We start from the raw sequence: 21,333 nt of genomic DNA, 5'->3' as shown, positions 1-21,333 counted from the left end.
TTTCAATAGCTGCTGCTTGAGCCTGATTTACTGTTAAAGTGTTGGCTTTTATAAATTTCACTTGTTGTATAAAGTGACTGCTGGAGAGCGAAGAACTGCCAGTGCTGGCTATAAAGAGAAGACCTACAGGATTAAAATAAAATGGCTGGACACTTCTGAAATGGCAGCTTCAAGACATCTTCATCTCCTGGCTCGGCCACCATCTCATAGCACAAATCAACTGGCATATCTAGAGTGCCCCCTGGCCATGCTGGACGTGGTCATTTCTTGCTTCAGTGCTGATGTGGTCAAGATGGGCTCCACCATAACTGAATAACTGTGAAGAAACGGATAGGATAGACATTCTAAAGAGACTTGAAGCCCTTTAGTAAACCTAGAAACACTAATTTTGTCTCCCCTATCTATGATGGTGGCGCTCTTCAGGTGGAACAGGAAAGAGACGGTGGAAATATTAACCCTTTATGTCTGTTTTCTGATTTAACTTCATTATCCTTCACTCAATATTCATGTTCTTCCCTTCGATATACATGTCAGACGTTGGTCTTTCAGAATTTTTACACCTGTAGAATTAGTTATATTGTACATATATGTTACAGTTTAATAACTGTACCAAGAGATGCACTTCAAATGTGATTCTTATTTCCACAGGTGTTCCATAAGTTAGCCGTAAACCCTTCTGACAGTCCATGGCCACCTGAGAAATGGGACCCCCCTCAGGCCTGGACCACAATATTAGTGACCAATCAATCAGCCTAAGCCCCCTCATTATTTTATATTCACAAAGGTTAAAGTGAATTGTTCCCTGTAACCCCTGAGTTGGATCAGGCAGCTCAATCACAGATGGCTGGGCTTCTACTGAGATCTTCAGACAGTTACAGACACTTTTTTTTTAAACTTAATTCATGATTCGGTTCTTATTGTGTTAAAAAAGAGACTTTTTCAAGAAGCAGTTTACTTTCTTTATTGCTTTTTCAATCGCTGCAGATGACACCAGTTGATGCAGACCTGCCTTTGGATCCCTCCTTAGATTGTGTGCACTTGTAGAGCACAAGGAATTGCACCACCATCACGTAAGACCCCAGTAAGGCCGTCGCGGTGCAGCCCAACCAGCTGCTTCCAGTTTCTTTGGCACTTAATGGATCTGTAAGGGTGAGAGTGAAAAAATAAAATAAATATATTTAAAAGTGATATTTTGGATTTTGGTCAGCCTTCATTTTTGCTGCCAGAATAAATGCCAGTTTATGGACGCGGCAATCCTCCCCAACTCTAACCCACTTGAGACATGAAACACCAACATCATCAACATTAATTAACTGTAATTTGATACACATGTCCATCACCTCTGTAATATTGCATTCCTTCATCTCTGAAACATAGCCAAACTCCGTGACGCTGAAAAGCTGGTTCATGCCTTTGTCTCATCCAGACTGGATTATTGTAATGTGCTCCTCATTGGAATATTTAACAAGAGCCTTCAAAAGCTCCAACAAATTCAAAATAGTGCTGCAAGAATCCTGATGAGGGTGCGGAAATATGAACACATTTCACAAATCCTTCGGTCACTTCATTGGCTCCCTGTCCATCTCCGTATCGAATACAAACTCTGTTTGCTCAGTCGTCAGTGTATTCATGGAAATGCTCTACAATATCTCAAGGAACTCCTTATACTACAATCCACTGCAAGAAACCTCCATTTTGCAAGTACCTACCGCCTTGCCCCCCTGTGACCAAACTTCATACAGTGGGTGACAGAGCCTTTGCAGTCGCTGCTCTGGAATGCCCTACCAGAGAGCCTAAGATTGTAGGCCGTTTAAAAAACAGCTAAAGACTTTTCTATTTAGGAAAGCATATTAACAAGAATGCTATAATTATTGTTGTTTTATCTGTTTTAATCTTGCTTTGCCTTTGTTTAAACTTTTTATATTTGCACTTTGAGATTTACTGCTAATATAAAGGGCGGAGTGGTGGCTCTGAGGCTAAGGATCTGTGCTGGTATCCAGAAGGATGCCAGTTTGAATCTCCGCCACTGCCAAAAAAAAAAAGATCCTACTCTGCTGGGCCGTTGAGCAAAACCCTTAACCTGTAATTATTTAAAAAATATAAAATTCGTTATTATAATCATGGCGGCACGGTGGCGCAGTGGGTAGCGCTGCTGCCTCGCATTTGGGACATCTGGAGACCTGGGTTCACTTCCCGGGTCCTCCCTGTGTGGAGTTTGCATGTTCTCCCCATGTCTGCGTGGGTTTCCTCCGGGCGCTCCGGTTTCCTCCCACAGTCCAAAGACATGCAGGTTAGGTGGATTGGTGATTCTAAATTGGCCCTAGTGTGTGCTGTGTGGATGGGTGGGTGTGTTTGTATGTGTCCTGTGGTTGGTTGGCACCCTGCCCAGGATTGGTTCCCTGCCTTGTACCCTGTGTTGGCTGGGATTGGCTCCAGCAGACCCCCGTGACCCTGTGTTCGGATTCAGCGGGTTGGATAATGGATGGATGGATTATTATAATCATTATTATTAAACACACCAAGGCGATCTCCGCACATTAGCCAGTATGTCCACTAGAGGGTGCTGTCGGCCTATTTATCTGGCAGTCCCGTCAGCCTTAAACAGCGCAGGCGAGTTCATCTGAGGCGCGCGGTGACTCGCTGGGTGAGGCCGCCTACACTGCGACTGCATAAGGCCATGAATTACGCGGTTCGTGATGAAAAAATAATAAAGCCGACCTTATACTAGCTATGGAATAATTAGATATGCTTTGGCAAATCATAAATAGACACGAGCAACAGATGAGAGCTAATCATTTAACTGGACTGCAATCAATAGTAGTGAAACAATCGCATAAAAAAATTAACAGAGATAGGAAAGGCTCTATATAATAGATAGATAGATAGATAGATAGATAGATAGATAGATAGATAGATAGATAGATAGGAAAGGCACCATATAAGCGGTAGATCGAGAGATATAAAATGCACTGTATAAGAGAATGATATGAAAGGCACTAGACAATGTATATATTTGAAGGGCACTATATAAGAGGTGAGTAGATAAATTTGAAAGGCAGTACATTAACACACTACATATTCGAATAACAACTAAAAAATGGATGGATAAATGAATGTAGCTTTTTGCCGGAGGGTGCCCTGTGACCCCCTCCCCAATCCCCCATCATGTTGGCTTCAGGTGCAAGCTCCGGTGGTCAGTGGCGTAGCTCGAGTTCGCGCCACTCGGGGAGGGGCGGGGCTTCAATTTGCCACCCTCCAACGTATCTGAATATGTTAACCTATTTAAATAGAAAATTAAAATGACGTATGGAGAAAAATTAAGATACATTTTGCATAGGTTATTTATATATATAGAGAAACAGCAATATTTTTTCACATATAATTATTTATAAGCATCAACTTGACAAGAATATTGTATAGACGCACTGATTCTGATTATTAGTTTAATATAATTACGCTGCGAAAACCAGAACCAGTGGTCGTGTACAAGGTGGGGATGAGCAAGAACGCTTTCGGATTGTTAACGAAACGAAATTATACATTGTGAATTAGTTGTTTATCTTCCTTGAAATTATTATCGGTGTAATGTTTCTGTTTATTTTTGTTATTGCCTCATAAATATCAACTGCCGTGTCTGATGCCGTCACAGAAGGACCGTCTGAAAATGATTTTTGAAGCATTTGTGGATGAAAATCAGAGAATTTGACTTTTTTCATTCATGTGTGATATTTTTCCGAACCCTGCTGCTTACACGTGAAGTGTTCTGAGCCTTTTGGCCAATAATGCCGCCCCCAAAAATGTGCCGCCCGGGGCGGACCGCCCCCTCCGCCCGCCCCTAGCTACGCCACTGCCAATGGTGGTCTAGTTTCAAAGCACATTCATAACAGTGATGCATTTCTTGAAGCCTTCACTTGCTGCACTTGTAATCGTGTCCACTAGAGGGTGCTAACTGTACTACTGAAAGCTTTGCTTCTTGCAGCATAAAGAAATGGAGACTAAGAGATTGAATATTTTGAAGAGAGTTAAGGGAATGACTGAGACGTATCCCAGATGTGACAGCTCCCTTAATGCTAAAGTTTCAATGCAGTAAATATTACATGTTGAGGTGGCTGGCATCCTCACACATCAGAAATGTAAGTTTAGTGAAATCATCTTAAAAGTGTTAAAGCCAGACATGAGGACACAGCATATCCCATAATGGCAGATCGTGTAGTCGACTGAGCTATGAGATGCGTCAGGTAAGAAGGCTGAGGTTTCGAGGTCAGGTAGCTGTACTCGATTATCATGGCACTGGGGGGTGATGACATTTTGCATGTTGATTAACACACACCAGTAAGAATCTCACTGGACTCTGTACACATGACAGTAAGAAGTCTAAACACCTAACTCTCTATATATAAAATCCAACGTCTGTCTGTCTTTCTGTCCGCTTTTCACGAGAGAACTACTTAACAGATATATTTTTTCTATCATTTGCTTGAACATTCCGGTTGATTTTGTGACTTCTCTCATCGCACTAAGACCTATGTATTTGCACAAATCCAAAAGAGATGCTTCTCGGGGTGATGGTGGCCTTCTCACTCACACTCCAGCCTCGGGGCGTACCTTACTTCCACTTAGCTAGCGAATCAGAGAACTACTTCATGGATTTAGGTCGAGTTTTTTTCTAGAATTTGCTTGAACATTCCGGTTTATTTCGCGACTTCTCTCATCGTGTTAAGTATCATAGTTCGCTTGCAGGAGCGATATATTTGCACATATCTGAGACGGAGGATGAGGGGCGTGACGTCAGGAGTCGGGAGCTGGGTGGGGTCCTCCTCACTCACGCGCCGGCCTCCATTCGAGTCACTCTGCCTCTGGCCACTTTTTGGAGTGTTCCTTGCCTCTGCTTAGCTAGCGATACCTGTTGGTTTATTGATTTGTCCTGTTTCACTACTACGCTGGCGGAGCCGCGGGGGACGGCTAGTAAATAATACAAGTCATCGCAGTTGTGTGCAGGTCTCTGACCTGCCATGGCCTGATATCTCATCTTAGCGTTGAGCTCAGTGTGGCTGAAGGAAGCTGAAGCTCCTGTGATCTTGTAATGGAGAAAGCAGGTCCCGAAAAGAGATGGATGAATGGACATCAGTGTTTAGTACCTGCACTTGTAGATTTCTCCGCTAGGGGGCTCCATGCCTTCCCCCTTTTATTCTCACCTGCAGATCTGGTAGTCGTGGTCTTGCTGCTAATGACTCCTTATGACTGGTAGGCTCTTCATTTTCCTAGATATCCGGTTCATCTGGGCAGGCAGTCACTTCAAGACACCCCTCACTTACTGCAGTCCCTGATTGGTCCTACCTTTCATCACATAAATGGCCGTTCTGACTCTTTGAAAGCCCAGGAGCCTGAAGAGACTCCTTTCATTTTGAGAGCCTAGTGAACCCCCACCAGGACATGAACGGCCCACCTGCCACTTCAATGTAAATGTAATGCTTCCTGGCATAAGCTTAGGACCCCACGGTCACTCAAAAAGAAAAGGAGTGAGGACCCTAAAGTATGCTGCTTAAGGCCACAGAATGTCTCAAAATGCCATATGTGGCAAGGTTGCCACCTGTTTAATGCCAGAGATGCTGTTCACACCTGGTGGTGCCAGCGCATCCCTCACAAAGCTAAGGGCCTCTATGACATCTGCTGCGGTTTTCTTCTGCATATCACCTGGCGTGTCTACCACAGCACTTGCTGGCCTTCTTATCAGGTTTATGAACTTTGACTGACAGGGAGTCTGTCCAATCAGAGCTCTCTATTTGTAATGCTGGATGGCATTTTCTGTCTAATTCTGTGACTCCGAACTTGATTTTGTAATTTTTCTCTCTCTGGGTTTCCCAACCTGCTGTTCCCCAGTTGTATTTTGATAATGAATAACAGCCCCCTCTAGTGGGGGATACCTTTAAGTGCAGTGACAAAGGCTATGAATTCATCCAATTACTGCTGAATCCCAGGGTTAAGGTTAGGGTTAGGGTTAGGATCCCACAGATCTCTGGGCCCTACACATAAGCAATCTCTGTGGTCCCCTTCCTCTTGAAAACAAACAAACCCTCCCTAGTGGGCCCTGGGTAATCACAACCCCCCCCCCCCCCCCTCACACACACACTATGACACCCATGTGAGTCCACTCAGTCCAGTTTAACCAACAGAACAAGCAACCTTGGGAAGGCTGCCAGTCCATCTACCCACACTCGCTGACTCTACAAACAAAACCAAAGGCACTCACCGGTCACGGAGAGCAGGGTGCCATTGCCAGTGGTAGACATCTCAAGGCCGTGGTTCCAGATCTGGCAGAAGTACATTCCCGAGTCGGCGAGTGTGACGTTCTCGACCAGCAGGGATGCGTCATTGCTGCTCCTGAACCTGCTCCTCTCGACGTGGGTTCTGTTGCTGAACGCGCTCGAATCCACCGGGTACACCTTCTGCTGGCCCGACGGGGACTTTTTAAACCAGCTCACCGCCAGAATGTTCCTGCTGGAAGTTAGGGTGAAAGTGCAGTTGAGGAGTGCCGGCTGGCCGACGGGGACTTCAAGTTGTGGGGGCTGGAATACCAGGATGTGTCCCAGGCAAGGATCTGCAAGAAGAAGGAGAGAAAGAGGGATGGCAGGGGATGCCAATTAGAAACTGAACAGAGAAACACAGGAAGGATTCTGAACGAAACATCGTCATCTGCTGGTTATTTGTTTCAAGTCAACTTCTTTGGTTAATTTGAAAAACTGACATACACGATGAACATGGTGTCTTTTTTAGATGTAAATGCAGGGATGAGCAAAGGGAGCAGTCTGTGTGGGCCTTCCTGGACCACCCTGTCTACACGAAGGGGCGGCTCACCCACTTGACCACCTAACCACCGTGAAATGCTTACAAACTCTCATCCTCATCTGGTCGGCCATCAGAGGTCCAACCCTGGAGTTGGATCTCGCTTAAACTCTGGCCTGGGATCACATCTGTAATTTGAAATGAACTTTATATTTCTAAGGTAACGTTTGATTATTTTTTTACCTTTATATGACACCATTTTGAATTTTTGACAATGTCCGCCATTTGGATGGATGGGATCAGTGGGAGTGTGTATGTGAGTGTGACCTGGAGTGGACTGGCGTCCTATTTAGTTTTGGTTCCTGTATTGCAGATGAGGATTCTGAGACAGACACTTTGGGGCTAAAAGGTACTGAAAATTGATGGATGGATGGATGGATGGGAGATGGGGTCAGTGGAGATGTGTGTGGACTGGTATCCCATTCAAGGTTGGTTCCTTGATTGCAGATGATACACTTGAGATGGATGGCAAGCCCCTTTGATGGTAAAAGGGTCAGAAAATGGATGGAAGTGCTTCCTTTAACCCAACAAGGTACTAAGAACATGTACAAAATGAATGGATTGGATCAGTGGGAGTGTATGTGAGTGTGAGCTGTCGTGGACTGGCGTCCTGTTCAGTGTTGGTTCCTGTATTGCAGATGAGGCTGCTGAGAGAGACACAGAGTCCCTTTGAAACTAAAAGGTTCATAACATGGAGGAATGGATGGATGGATATGATAAGTGATAGCTTCTAGTGGATTGACGTCCCGTTCAGTTTTGGCTCCGGTATTGGAGATGAGGCTCCCAAGACAGATGCAGGGTCTCTTTGAGGTTTAGAAAATTAGTAGATGTACTCTCTTTGACCCTGTATCGTACTAAGAAGATTAAGAAAATGGATGGATGGAGGAATGAATGGATGAGATCTGCGAGATGTGTGTGAGTGTGGCCTCTAGTGGACTGACGTCCCGTTCAGTTTTGGTTCCAGTATTGTAGATGAGGCTCCCAAGACACATGCAGAGTCTCTATGAGGTTCAGAAAATTAGTAGATGTACTCTCTTTGACCCTGTAACGTACTGAGAAGATTAAGAAAATTGATGGATGGATGGATGGATGGATAGAGGAATGAATGGATGGGATCAGCGAGATGTGTGTGAGTGTGGCCTCTAGTGGACTGGCATCCCGTCCAGATTTGGTTCCTGCTTTGCCCCTAACACTGATTCTCTTTGACCTCATAAGGTAATAAAAGGGTTCATCTAATGGATGGATGGATGGCTTTTAGCTAACTAAAGAAATTATTAAGTCACTGAGTTAAGGTGGCGCAGTGGGTAGCGCTGCTGCCTCGCAGTTGGGAGATCTGGGGACCTGGGTTCGCTTCCCGGGTCCTCCCTGCGTGGAGTTTGCATGTTCTCCCCGTGTCTGCGTGGGTTTCCTCCGGGCCCTCCGTTTTCCTCCCACAGTCCAAAGACATGCAGGTTAGGTGGATTGGCGATTCTAAATGGTCCCTAGTGTGTGCTGTGGGTGTGTTTGTGTGTGTCCTGCGGTGGGTTGGCACCCTGCCCGGAATTGGTTCCTGCCTTGTGCCCTGTGTTGGCTGGGATTGGCTCCAGCAGACCCCCGTGACCCTGTGTTCGGATTCAGCGGGTTGGAAAATGGATGGACTGAGTTTCATAACAAACTAAGAGGAAGGCTTTATTAATTAAAAAAAATGAAAAAAGAAGAATTAAATGATATTTCATTTTCTTGGGTAATATCTTGGTGGCATATATTGAATTTGTTAATAATTTTTCTAAGCCCATCTGCTTTTTTAATTAACCCTGTGGCAGCTGAATTACCAAAATCAGGCTGAATGGCGTCGTTGTGTTTTCTACTTTCAGTTCACAGTCAGGCTCAGATTTCCCATTTTTTTCAATTCCTTGGACACGCTTATATTAAAAAGCACTGGCTGGAATACTTCATACATTCTTTGAACCTGAGGCCCCTCTGTATCCACTTACTGTGATTCAATTTTACCGTCTGCCTTGAGGCCTCAAATTTTAAAATATCCACTTGGGCCTGCCATTGATCTCGCCTCCCAGAATCAATTTCTCTATTAGAAAGTCAGAATCCTTTCAATTCAATCTCGCCGAGGCAGTTTCTTCATTAGAATGAACGTCCTGTGCAGCCTCGGGATAGAAGACATGAGAACTGATTTAACAAACCACGAGAGAACATGGGAAAGGACTAAGGTGGGCACACTGGTACACCACACGGGTAACCTGATGGGACAAATGGGGAGTAGGGGGAGTGTGGGGGGGATTTGGGAGGGCTGACCTTTTAAAATTACAGCACTTTTGGCTTGACGTCAGAGAAAATGACAACCAAGGATTATCATTCTGTGGCCTTTCATCCATATATCCATCCATCCCTTATCAAAGACGTTATTTATGTTATTTAACAATTAATTGCACCCTGTTCTGAAGACTGTGACGATGCGAGTTTGGCTCCATGCTCCCCTCTTCTGTTAGGGAGCCCTTGAACCCAACACCGTCGGTAATGTCACCGATGAGCTAGACAGTGAGGCAATAACAATGAGCAAGGGGATGATGTAATAAAATAAAGGTGCAAAGTGCTTTTATTTAAAACAGTCAAAACAGTGTCCAAATCAAGTGCAGTCAAAGTTCAATAAATAAATAATCCATAAAACAAGTGTCCAGTGGAGTTAAAACCATCCATAAATAAATCTTTTAAAATCAGAGGTTAAAAATGCAGTCTCTCACTCCCTTGTTATTCTCCGGCCCACCTCCATCACTCTCTCCCCGGCTCACCCATTGCTCTCTCAGCCGGCGGAGACCCAACTGCCACGAGCTCCTACATTTAACCTCCATCTTGGCTTCCAAATGGACGCCACTGCCAAACCGTCGAGGTTGACTCTCCTTCCGTGATCTTTCGCGCACCCGTAGTCGCTCCTCAGATCAAATGGAAGGACACCTCTCCTGCTCACCCCACTCGCTTGCCTTCAGTGGGGCAAACTAGCCCCAGAGCACATCGGCCAAACGCTCCTTAGCGGAGCCCCAGCTCGTTCTGTCTCTACTATAGGTGGCCAGATCCTCCCACCTAGACTGCTTTTATATATATATATATATATATATATATATATATATATATATATATATATATATATATATATATAATATATGCACCAATTCATCCATCCTTGGAACCTTTCCGAGTTACAAGATCATGAGAGATGGCACCTACCTGACTTACCAGGGTGAGTAGATAGATAGTACATCATAAAGACAGGATGGGCATTGTTCATTCATCAGCTGGCACACTCACACACGTGCTCATGCTTCATCATCGGTCAGATTATTAATTTATGAACCGCTTTATCACAAGCAAAAGCTGTAAGAAGATGGATCTGGTACTTAATACTCTACTCACTTGCACACGGCTGGACCTTCAAGTCTTTTTAATGTGGGAAGAAAACAAAAAAGAGATTTTTATGGGCACTGGGAGAGCATTACTTCATCTAACAGTAAATATCAGCCTAGCCATAGTGGTCACTAATGAATTGCCTGCAGAGGGTCAACACATACAAACAAGCAGCAGAACAGCATTGGGCTGCTGATTAGCACAAGCAAGTAAGTAAGAATTTGACTGCACTCTCTACATGTGACTCTATGACCTTAGCTAAATCTACCATTGACACCTGGGAGCATCCTGAAGTGAATGAAAGATGGCTGAACCCCAAAACCTTTTTCAAGCTCGAAAGCAACTTTGTGTTTTCTTGTCCTCTTTACCTTGACGTACAGTGAAGAACATCACCATCACCTGAAACCACAAGTCCATCCAGATTTTCATTGGTGACTTTCCTTAAGTGGACAACTGAGGAAGGAAGAAGGAAATCCATAAATAAAGGCACAAACAAGCCATTAGGATGATTAGTTTAAGATGCAGAAACAGCTCAACAAAGATTAATAAATACAATGGGACGCTCCTGAGCCAAATTTCTAATGTGATAGCAAAGGGTCTGAATAGTTGTGTTAATGTGATATTTCAGTTTTTTTGTTTTTAATAAATTTGCAGAACTTTCAAAAATGTTGTTTTTGCTTTGTCATTCTGGGGCATTGAATGTTGCTTAATGTAGGAAAAAAAATAATTTATATGATGCAAAATAACAAAATGTGTAAAAAATGAAAGCTTCTGAATACTACCTAAAAGTATTGCATAATAGATAGATAGATAGATAGATAGATAGATAGATAGATAGATAGATAGATAGATAGATAGATTTAGTATAGTCGGCAGGATCACAAAAATTAGATAGATAGATTTAGTATAGTCAGCAGGATCACAAAAATTACACAGATAGATAGATTGCCATCTCCCGCTCCAGGAAATTCATAAATACAGGCAGTATATAAATCACACACACACATGCTGTCCTGTCCAGTGGATAACTTGAAGTACACACACAAGTTTGTCTCTGGTGCACTGCCATCCTGTCCAAGGTTGGTTCTTGGTTTTATGTGAAGATTCAACATTCACACACATACATATAACAGGTGGGCTACGAGGATATGTCAATTCCTAGAAGGATCACATGTAAAGAGAGAGTTGAAGCTCAGTCTCCTGCTGAGAAGAAGCAGCTCCACATTCCTGTAAATGTCCAAGAGCAGCTGGTTTCATTTCTTTGTAAATGGAATTAATTTTGTTTCACTGAAAAATGCTTACATACTCGGTGGCTGCTCCCTCCCTGAAAAAGCTTAGTCATTGATAAGTGGAAGATGATGATTCTGAATGTAAGTACTCTACCACTGCAAAACTGTGGAAAGTATAATAAGAAATAAATTAGAAAAGTATTTATATGAAAATAACACAGTAAATAATAGCCAGCATGGGTTTATGGGTGGAAGATTTTGCCAGACAAATGCTTTAAATTTTTTTAATTGGCAACTGCAGCCGTTGAGAAAAGCAAAGCATACGACAGAATTTATGTTGACTTTCGAAATGTCTTTGACTCAGTCGTCCCACACCGAAGTTTAATTCTGAAACTCAGAGGTGACGTATAAAAGTGAATCTCAAGTTGGTTAATCGGCAGGAGACAAAGAATACAGATAAGAGAAAAAAGGGGGCATCATTGGAGTCCCTCAGTGGTCTGTCCTTGGTCCATTACATTTTCCGATTTATATTAATGAAAATAATTTTGGTGCAGTTAGTAAACTTTCACGTCCTTTTACTATTCCGTTCACTTTCACTACAACCAGCGGGCGACGCACACTCCGTACGGACTGGGTCTTAGGAGAGAAGTCTCGCTAATTTGACGTTCAGGGACGGAATAGTAAAAGGATGATAATTTCCTTAACCTAAATTATAATATGGCGGAAGGTAAAGCAAAGACTAAAGCAGCACCAATAGCAAAAAGGGGGGGGGTCAGGGGGGTTAAGGAATGTACCAAACAGCCTAATAACGATATTAACACAGCACACCAGGGTCACAAATGTATCTGACCTGTGCACCTTTGAAACCCTCAAGGAGAAAACATGCCACCTGTGATCAGACAAAAAGCAGGCCTGAGAACTCTGGAACATAAGAGACACATGAAATTTGACAAACGAGAGGAGATCATCCAGTCCATTTGTCACTCATTTGTTTAGCTAGTAGCTAAGCTGTCCAAACACCTCAGCCAGATTCTTCTCAAAGGTTGTCGGGGTGTCTGCTTCAACTCCACATCTTGGTAGTTTGTCGCAGACTCCCATATCTCTTTGCATAAAGAAGTGCTTCCTTCTATGACTTCTTGCCAGAAATCTACATTAAAGTATACGGATTCTCAGCCTTGAATTTCTTGGTGAGTAAAGCTATCTGTCCACCTTCACAACAACTAGTGGGGCGACGCACACTCTGTCTTATGAGAGAAGGCTCGCTAATTCGGCGTTCGGGGACGGAATATCTGGTGTGAATGTGCCTTGTGGTGCCCAGTTGAGGGTCGGTAGCGGATGCTGCTAGGATTATCTCAGGCCTCCGCAAACACTGTGCGCACATTCAACTGGATGGTATTTCTCAAGATTGATGAGCCACGTTGGGCAGAATAGCTATTACAATAGCTGTCATGTCCTATAAACCCAATAACTGGACTTATTGCTTGGACAATAATAATAATAGTAATCTACAGAGAGGGCTAAAAAGAGAAGATTCTCTTAAGGGGCACAACTGATCAGAATCAGAGCAGAAAAACAGCACACATAAAATGAAAAGCGCCCCTTTGAATTGTGTGCTTGGTGGTTTATATGCCAGAGAGGTAAAGATTCAGGTCAGCTACCAGCGCAGCAGCATTTCCTTTGGTCAGGGCTTTTGAAAAGCAGCTCAGGAAGCCATGGGGTTTGAAAATAACCGACGTTCACTGCGGTCACCAGAGAACAAACAATAATAGTGCATTGAAATCCACAGTGAAGAGTGTGATTGTCAACTAAACAAAATGAAAAACTCTTTTATAAAGCAAAAATAGGTTAGAAAAAGTCTGAATTAGCGTAAGCCACCCTAATGTAGGCTGTTCATAAGAAATGTAATGATTTACTTCATGAGGTAGAAACACCTAATAAACAAGAATAGCTGCGTCAAATACCTGAGATATTAATAAGTAGCAAAATACCCGCACTCGCAGCAAAGAAGTAGTGTGTTAAAGAAGTTATGAAAAAGAAAAGGAAACGTTTTAAAAATAACGTAACATGATTGTCACTGTAATTGTCGTAGGCTTATTTTAGTACTGAGAGTGAATTTGATGATTGTAAAGAGTTTCTTTTCTGATTGTAAATGTTGTGTATGAGAAATGCACATATTTAGATTGTAAGGATCTCTTTGTAAACGACGTTTGCAGTTCTACCCTCGGGCTGTAAAATGCCCAGGCTGCTGGTCTGCTGAGCTTATACTCTCGAGCATGCAAACGTACAGTTGGCCTTGTGTCAAGTCAATGGCGACCATTTCTAGAGTCTGGCACTGTGACTTATTTATTGTCATAGCAAAGCAGACCCTTACTGGAAACTGGAGGCGTTTGAATTGGAATGGGAGGTCAGAGGGTATGAGAGGGTCTCCGCTGAGCCAGTTCCAGTGAAGACCATGGCCTCAATGAGGTTCTCGTGCCGAGATCTGATCTGAAGCCTGGTGCCATTACAAAGTTTTGGTGGTTTTAAGTTTCGTAGTAACATCATTGGTGCACCGACCTTCAAAAGTAAGAGTATGCGGAGGCCTGCCCGGATGATTAAGAGTGCTAAGAAACTAAATGAGGAGGCAGGAGTCACCAGCAGGAAGACGTGGAGCAAGGCCAACAATAACAGACTTGAAGCAGTGGAGTAAAGAAGAAGGGAGCAGTGAGCACGACGAACAGCTGAGGAAAGTAAGGAAGCGAGTGAAGGAGGCACATGAGCGCGGGATGTCTTTAATGTATGTCGGCAAGGAGCCAACCACGTGGTAGGTGCGCGGAAAAAGGAAGGGGGACCGGGGCCGGCCCTTGCGCGTCTCTGTCGTGAAATAAATCGTCTGTTAACGGAAATAAGGAATGAAACCGCCAAAAGGAGGGGTCGGTTCCAAAAGTTCCTTACAGCATAATGGTGAGAACCGCCAAAAAGAAGATGTTATTTTCAAAAGTTCGTTACGGGGCACGGTGCGAAATGAAACCTACTTAACATTTGTAAGTACAGTGTAAAGGATGAGCATGGGAAATTTGGGCTTCCTACGTATATTGGAAGTCGCAGAAACAGTCAGGAGGGGTTTCCGCTATCTATATATACAGTTCAGGGGGTACACCCGTTTCCCCCCCTTGAGTGTTGCAATAGGACATGAAACATACCTAACTTTTGTAAGTACACTGCAAGTAACGAGCACGCAAAATTTCAGCTTCCCACCTATATGGAAAGTGGCAGAATTAGTGAGGAGTCAGTGAGGGCTTTGCCTTTTATATGTATAAATGTGTCCTTCAACATAAATGTTTAAAGTCTAAATATTCTCGATTGTATTAGACATTTGTCATTTTCACCCTCTAATGGTGGTCCATAGAGGGCAAGACCCCCAAACAAAGAATCAAAAAGCAAAACTAAAATCATATTCATCACCACCAACCTCAAAAGAGTCTAAAATGACACCCCACGTGCTTATGTTTGAAACTTGTCATTTTGAACCCACTGGGACCACCAGTACAGAATCAAATATCAAAAATGTCACCCTATCCCTGATCAGAAACCTTGAAAAGCATAGCATAAAGCGACGCGTCGATATAAATATTTCTTTTTAGTTTTGTGAAGAGGAGTAACTTTGACCCCTCATGTCCCTTTAGGGGGTGAACTCCCTGGGGTCCCGGTTGATGTGACCTGCACAGCTTTAATTGCTTCTGATCATTTTTGCTCAATACCCTAATTTGTTTACTCTTTATCATAAGGGTGTAATTTCCTGCACCAAATACGGTCCAAAAATAACCTAAAAATGAATATTTGTTTGGGACTAGAGGACTAAAAACAGGGTGGGGGGGGACCCAAAGAAACTCAACCTCTCGCATAACTAGACATAAAGAGAAACTGAATGGTATATCATATGTGGGGTCTTCTCACACCAGTCAAGAAAAATTGAAGGGATTACAAAGCGTTCATAAGATATTCTTATGAATGCAATAATAAACAAAAATAAACACAAATAAATAAATAAATAAGACAACAGAATCTACAAGCCAGTCTGCATTGTAATGATAAAACATTAAAGTCAAATGAAGAAAGCAGCAGCCGCAAGGGAGCAGAAAACAGATAAAGACCTGCATAAAAATGAGCAACTTTACCAACCAACACAATTGAACATGTGGAAAAGACAATCAAAGAAATTACTAGCAAAACAAATAAAATGATGAAGAAATTAGAAAGGTAAGCGCACTAGCAAACAAAGATAAATATATAAAAGGATATTACATACAGCATATCTTCCTTAATATTCAATATATATCCACCTTGATAAAAGGAAAAGTGTTGGAGTGTCTGTGTATCCGTATGTCTTTCTGGTTGCTTTATCGCTGTCATTCCAACAGATGGCGCATCACAAACATTAATGCAGCTTTTACGAATCCCATACCAAATGGTATAAATGTATAACAAAGACATATCCATTGCAATTGTTATTTGTGATGTCCCATCTGTTGGAATGACAAATGCAATGCATTATACTACTGCATGCACTTCCTAACACGTTCCAGTAGATGGTGCACCACAAACATTAACTCTTAGGTCTACGTTGATTATTTAGATTTCAACGCATCTTAGATGGGTAGCACAGCTAGCTGTTTATAAAATGACAGAATGTGTGGCGTCCATCCATGTCATCCATGTGAGAGCTGGAATGTCCATGAACAAAGGCAACAAGAAGCACAAAGGCAGAGGGACGTACAGCAAGGGCTAGCATATCCAGTGGACACAGGGTCCTAAATGCATTGGGTGATCAAAACAGACTGACTTTTCCTATTTTTTACTTCCATTCTCTTCATATTCTAGCGGTGTAGCATTGTGCTACTTTTAGTAAAAGGGCTTTTGGGTAGTAATAATATAAAACAGCAAAATCATCAGTGCACACATATAATTCCTTATATAGCAAAAAAAAACCATAAAGGAACAAAACAAAGGCAGCATGTGACAGACAGACAGACATTGCACAGATGATGAGTGCTGTCTGGTCACCCCCAGAAGTGTCAATTAAAACGGAGGGCAAACAGTTGAAATGTGGTTTTATCAGACCAGAGGGTCTTGTTTCTCACAGTTGGAGTGTTTGTTAGGTGCCTTTCATGTGTTACCTGACCACTGTGTCATAAAGCCCCAATCGATGGAGTGCTGCAGTGATGGTCGTACTTCTGGACGTTTCTACTATTTCCACACAGCTTGCCTTGAGCTCGGTCAGAGTGACTACTCATTGGGCTCTTGGTCACCTCTATCCGTATTAACCCCTACTCTCTCTTCTGTTTCTTTTCCCGTTTTTTTGTGGTGGCGACCTGCGCCACCACCACCTATTCAAAGCATCATGATGTTCCTACATTGATGGATTAAAAGCCAGAAGTCTGCATGACCATCATCATCAAGTCCTTCCGTGAGAACCCTAAATACAAAGAGGACTATTCATTTATGTTAGGTAGAATGCCCAGAGGGGACTGGGTGGTCTCGTGGTCCGGAACCCCTGCAGATTTTTTTTTTCTCCAGCCGTCTGGAGTTTTTTTTGTTTTTTCTGTCCTCCCTGGCCATCGGACCTTACTCTTATTCTATGTTAATTAAAGTTGTCTTATTTTAATTCTTACTTTGTCTTTTATTATTTTTCTTCATCACGTAAAGCACTTTGAGCTACATTATTTGTATGAAAATGTGCTATAGAAATAAATGTTGTTGTTATTACCGTGGCTTTTCTCCACCAATTGCTCAGTTTGGCCAGGTAGCCAGCTCTAGGAGGAATCGCCGTTGTTCCAAACATCTCCATGTTAGAATTAGGGAGGCCACTGTGCTCTTGAGAACCTGTGTCAATGGTGTACCAACACTGCACCAGCCTTCTCCAGGTTTGTGCCTTGACACCGTCCTGCTTCTAAGCTCAAGTTTCTAAGCTTTGGTTTCTGCTCAAGTGTGGGACCTTCCAGAAACAGGTGGTTGCTCTTTCTAATCAGTCCAATCAACTGAAGTGACCACAGGTGGACCCCCAAACAAGGTGGAGGAACACCTCAGTGATGATCAAGAGAATGGGATTCTTCTGAGCCAGAAATGAAGTGTCACAGCAAAAGGTCTGAATACTGGTAACATTGGGACAGTTCCAATTTTATTTTTAATAAATTTGCAAAAGTTCTTAATTTTCTGTTTTGTTATTGTGGGGTGAAATAATGAATTTAAATGACTTGAATACAAAGCTGCAACATAATAAAATGTGTATAAAGTGAAGGGGTCTGAATACTTTCTGAAGGCACAGGAGATAGATAGATAGATAGATAGATAGATAGATGTGAAAGGCACTATATAATAGATAAATAGATAGATAGCATTGCAGAAAAGCACAAAATTAAATTCCTGCCTATAAATTATTACTTCTGTGTGAAGTTTTGAGTGTTATGGGTCTGCCTTTCCTGTGTGACTATGATGTGCTGTGCCTCTTGTGTTCTAAACAGTAACCAACAGATGAATGAGATAATTACAATTAAAGATGTTTCATTATATAAGAATTTATCAATAGCAAGCTTCTCTTCAGAGACGAATGTGCGTTTCAGGGACTTTTAATACCAGCAAGCCCGCGATTCTCGAAAGAATCGCCAATCCAAGAATGGCAATGACCTCATGGAGGGTGGGTGCGTCCTGGGAAATGTCATTTAATGAAATAAACATATTTGTACTAAAGCGGTTTCTTTTTGGAGCTGTGACTCATGTGGTTGTGGTGTTTCAGAAGCGTGTTGTAGGTGCCTTGTTTCCATCAGGACGTAAATGCATGACAATATCGCGGTGAAACGGAGGCCCACCGTCATCACTTTGAAACACAATTGCCACTTCATTAACGATGGGAACATTGTATCGTCTCGGATCCTGTTCTTTATCCTTTATTAGCACTAAGGCAATTGTAGGTGGTGCCACACCGTCCGCCTCTGCTTTTGTATTGGCCTCTCTTTTAACCTCATGTAGCATTTTCCTAGAGTTTGCTAATGGGTGATTGTTTATGACTTCAGCCACGTTTCTCATTATTAGCTCTGTGGTCAATATACTGCGTCATCCAGATGTAACACGTACATTTGGACACATTTGCGGTGGTGATTTGGCTCAGGGAGCACTGTTCCAATCCGATACAATATTTGTCAACACACGCGAAAGCAGTATGGGCCATTCCCAGGGGGGAAGTCGATGCGTGATGAAATATCATGGAGGGTGGGTGCGTCCTGGGACAGTTCATTTCAATGTGCTTCTGTTATTGTTTTTCTTCATGCAATCTCGTTTTTCTTTGTTTATGGCTGTGTCGTCGTATATGCGGTGGTGTGGCCGGTCGCATCTGGGCGGCTGTACAACCTGGTGTGCACGCTTTACCTCAGGTGTAGTTCATAGGTCGTAGGCATGGTAAAGTTTCCATTTAATTAAATAATCCCATTTGAACTAAAGCGGTTCCATTGTGTGGGCGCATTCGTTCATTATTTTTATCCATGTTGTTTGGGCGCCACCTACTGACTCTGGTTTGAACTAAAGCGGTTTGTTTGTGTGGGCGCCTTTGTTCATTGTTTTTATCCATGTTTTTGGGCGCCACCTACTGACTCTGGGAAGCCGCCGCGTTAGGATTCCGTACTGTAATACTGTAATGTGATTCACATATGCGCTGAATCGTTTCGTTTTTGTTTTCTCCATGGCTGTGTCGTTAGCTATGGGCTCGGATTTGTATTTCCGTTAGTTGAGCTGTTTCGTTTTTGAGCCGTGACTCCTTTGCCTGGGAGCTGTTTTGTGCGCTTCATTTGTTGAGCGGGTGTGTTTTCTGTGGCTGTGTCGTTAGCTATGGGCGGGCTCGTTGCAGTACGGCAGTGCGCGTGCGCTTCGATGCGCCCTGCGTCCATAACCTTCGGTTAGTAATATGGATGTTAATTTGGGAAGGTAGATTATGTTTAAGATATTAGGGATATTACTGTAATATACCATATGTCTATGTGTTGATTGGGGTAAATTGAAATGATTTGAATATGATATGTAAATGAATCAGCTGAACTTTTCATCCTTGCCTTAAATTTTTACTCAGGCTGTCATGTTGCATGGAGTGTGCATGGAGTCTCCAACATTTGGGTGTAAATCAAGGGCATCAATCATTGGGATTCATCTGAAAATGAAAACTCCTGACTATTCTTGATTTACTGAATATTTCTGGTAATAGATAGATAGATAGATAGATAGATAGATAGATAGATAGATAGATAGACTGTGGTGGGCTGGTGCCCTGTCCGGGGTTTGTTTCCTGCCTTGTGCCCTGTGTTGGCTGGGATTGGCTCCAGCAGACCCCCGTGGCCCTGTAGTTAGGATATAGCAGCTTGGATAATGGATAGATAGATAGATAGATAGATGTTAGTTTTAGTATAGTAGGCAGGATAGATAGATAGATAGATAGATAGATAGATATTTCATTTCTAATGTGTTTCTAATGAGAGATCAGGCTGAGGGCTACACCATTGAGTCACCAACGAGAAAACATTAACCTTTACATCACTCAACATAAATAAATCAGGAAGGCAACGTCTGCTATTTAAAAGAAAGAAAGAAAGAAAGAAAGAAAGAAAGAAAGTGTTTGGGATATTAAAATATCAAATATCAGTTATAAAGTGATCAATAAATCTCCCTCCATCCGCTCATCTTTGGACCCTTTTAATTCAGGTCAGGTTCGTGGGGGGCTCAGGCGTAATGATAAGCCCATGTTTCGTGAACTGTAGAAGGCTTCTTCTTTTGTCATCCTCTTCATATGTCAGGCCGCAGCTAAAATCACACACCCAACGTGCTGTCGTTTCAATGGCCGTCCTTCCAGTTCTGCTCTTGTATTTCTCCACCTGCAGGTCCCTCATGTCACGCATTCAAACATGGCGCACGCACCCACATACACACCATCCTGACATAGTTAGTGACACTGAATGTCTTCAAATGAGAAAACGCAACATGGGCACTTACCTCTTCTTGCGTTGCAATCCCCAAGGCTGAGATCATGAAGTCGGGTCCTCGTTTCTCCGTCTCAGTGGTCCCCTCATTTAGTCAGCCTTCTGTCTTCATCACGTGATATATATTTTTTTTAAACTCGAGTTTATTTCCTCAGAAGTGCAGGAAGCTTTTTTTTTTTACTTTTTTCAGCTTCTGGACTGTGTCAGAATACTCAGTCAGAGGCTGACCAAAGGCTGAAGTAAACAGCAGCATAATACCAAGGTGACATTTCCTTTTGTGATCTCGTGTGACCTATTAAATATGAATGTGGCATGAGTCACCCTGCGTCAAACGAAGGGAGAATCAAAAGAAAAAAACAGATTTTTGCTTTTTTGCTGATCCTGCTATTTTCCCCCAAATGTTTGCAATGGATTCACCCACAGAAATAAACGATTTCTTTGTCTTTCAGAACTTTATACTTTTGACCTTCAAAGTGCCCATGAGTGATTTTTTTTGTGACCACGCTGGTTAAAGACCCTCAAAACCTAATGTTTAAAGCCACAGCATCTGACTAATGAACATTTAGAGTCCACTCCAGTAATGTCTGCTTGAGCTGTCACAAAGGCAGATTGTCTCCATACGCTGCAGTTGCCACAGAATTTGGACTCACGGCAATGTCTACTGCTGGGCTGCCATGATGAAAAGAACAAAGCTAAGGATTTGTCAAGAAGAATTGTCACAAAGGAATTAGCAGCCTTCACAGTTTTAAACCAGCTTGGTAAGGCAGTGCACTCTGAGCCTTAGCTGGTCCTTCTCTGCTAGTTTCTGATTCCCATCACTATGGTTTGTGTCATAAGCCGACGTCTCGTTGTTGGGTATGTCAGACCTGACA

The 21,333-nt window shown here is 42.8% G+C and overlaps 1 protein-coding gene across 1 annotated transcript; it reads right to left on the bottom strand.

Annotated features, from left to right (window-relative positions):
- Positions 1-948: 948 nt before the first annotated feature.
- LOC114643067 (natural cytotoxicity triggering receptor 3-like) lies at positions 949-20,934 on the bottom strand. Its single transcript, XM_028791769.2, has 4 exons — positions 20,475-20,934; positions 10,605-10,689; positions 6,251-6,598; positions 949-1,141 (listed from the first exon to the last, which is right to left on the bottom strand). The coding sequence occupies exons 2-4, from the start codon at positions 10,663-10,665 to the stop codon at positions 972-974; spliced, it is 579 nt and encodes a 192-aa protein (XP_028647602.1). The 5' UTR covers positions 10,666-10,689; positions 20,475-20,934; the 3' UTR covers positions 949-971.
- Positions 20,935-21,333: the final 399 nt, after the last annotated feature.

Source organism: Erpetoichthys calabaricus, chromosome 12, assembly GCF_900747795.2.
Source record: "Erpetoichthys calabaricus chromosome 12, fErpCal1.3, whole genome shotgun sequence".
In the NCBI taxonomy this organism is placed as follows: domain Eukaryota; kingdom Metazoa; phylum Chordata; class Cladistia; order Polypteriformes; family Polypteridae; genus Erpetoichthys; species Erpetoichthys calabaricus.
The sequence above is the reverse complement of the archived record's forward strand: the minus strand, read 5'-3'. Positions and strand labels throughout refer to the sequence as shown.

Excerpts from the sequence above, each read along its gene's own strand:
- LOC114643067 (XM_028791769.2), bottom strand. The coding sequence starts at position 10,665 with ATGAAAATCTGGATGGACTTGTGGTTTCAGGTGATGGTGATGTTCTTC. Across the intron at positions 6,599-10,604 it reads GTTCTTCACTGTACGTCAAG|ATCCTTGCCTGGGACACATC; the intron begins GTAAAGAGGACA and ends TTCTTCTTGCAG. Across the intron at positions 1,142-6,250 it reads CACCCTGCTCTCCGTGACCG|ATCCATTAAGTGCCAAAGAA; the intron begins GTGAGTGCCTTT and ends TCACCCTTACAG.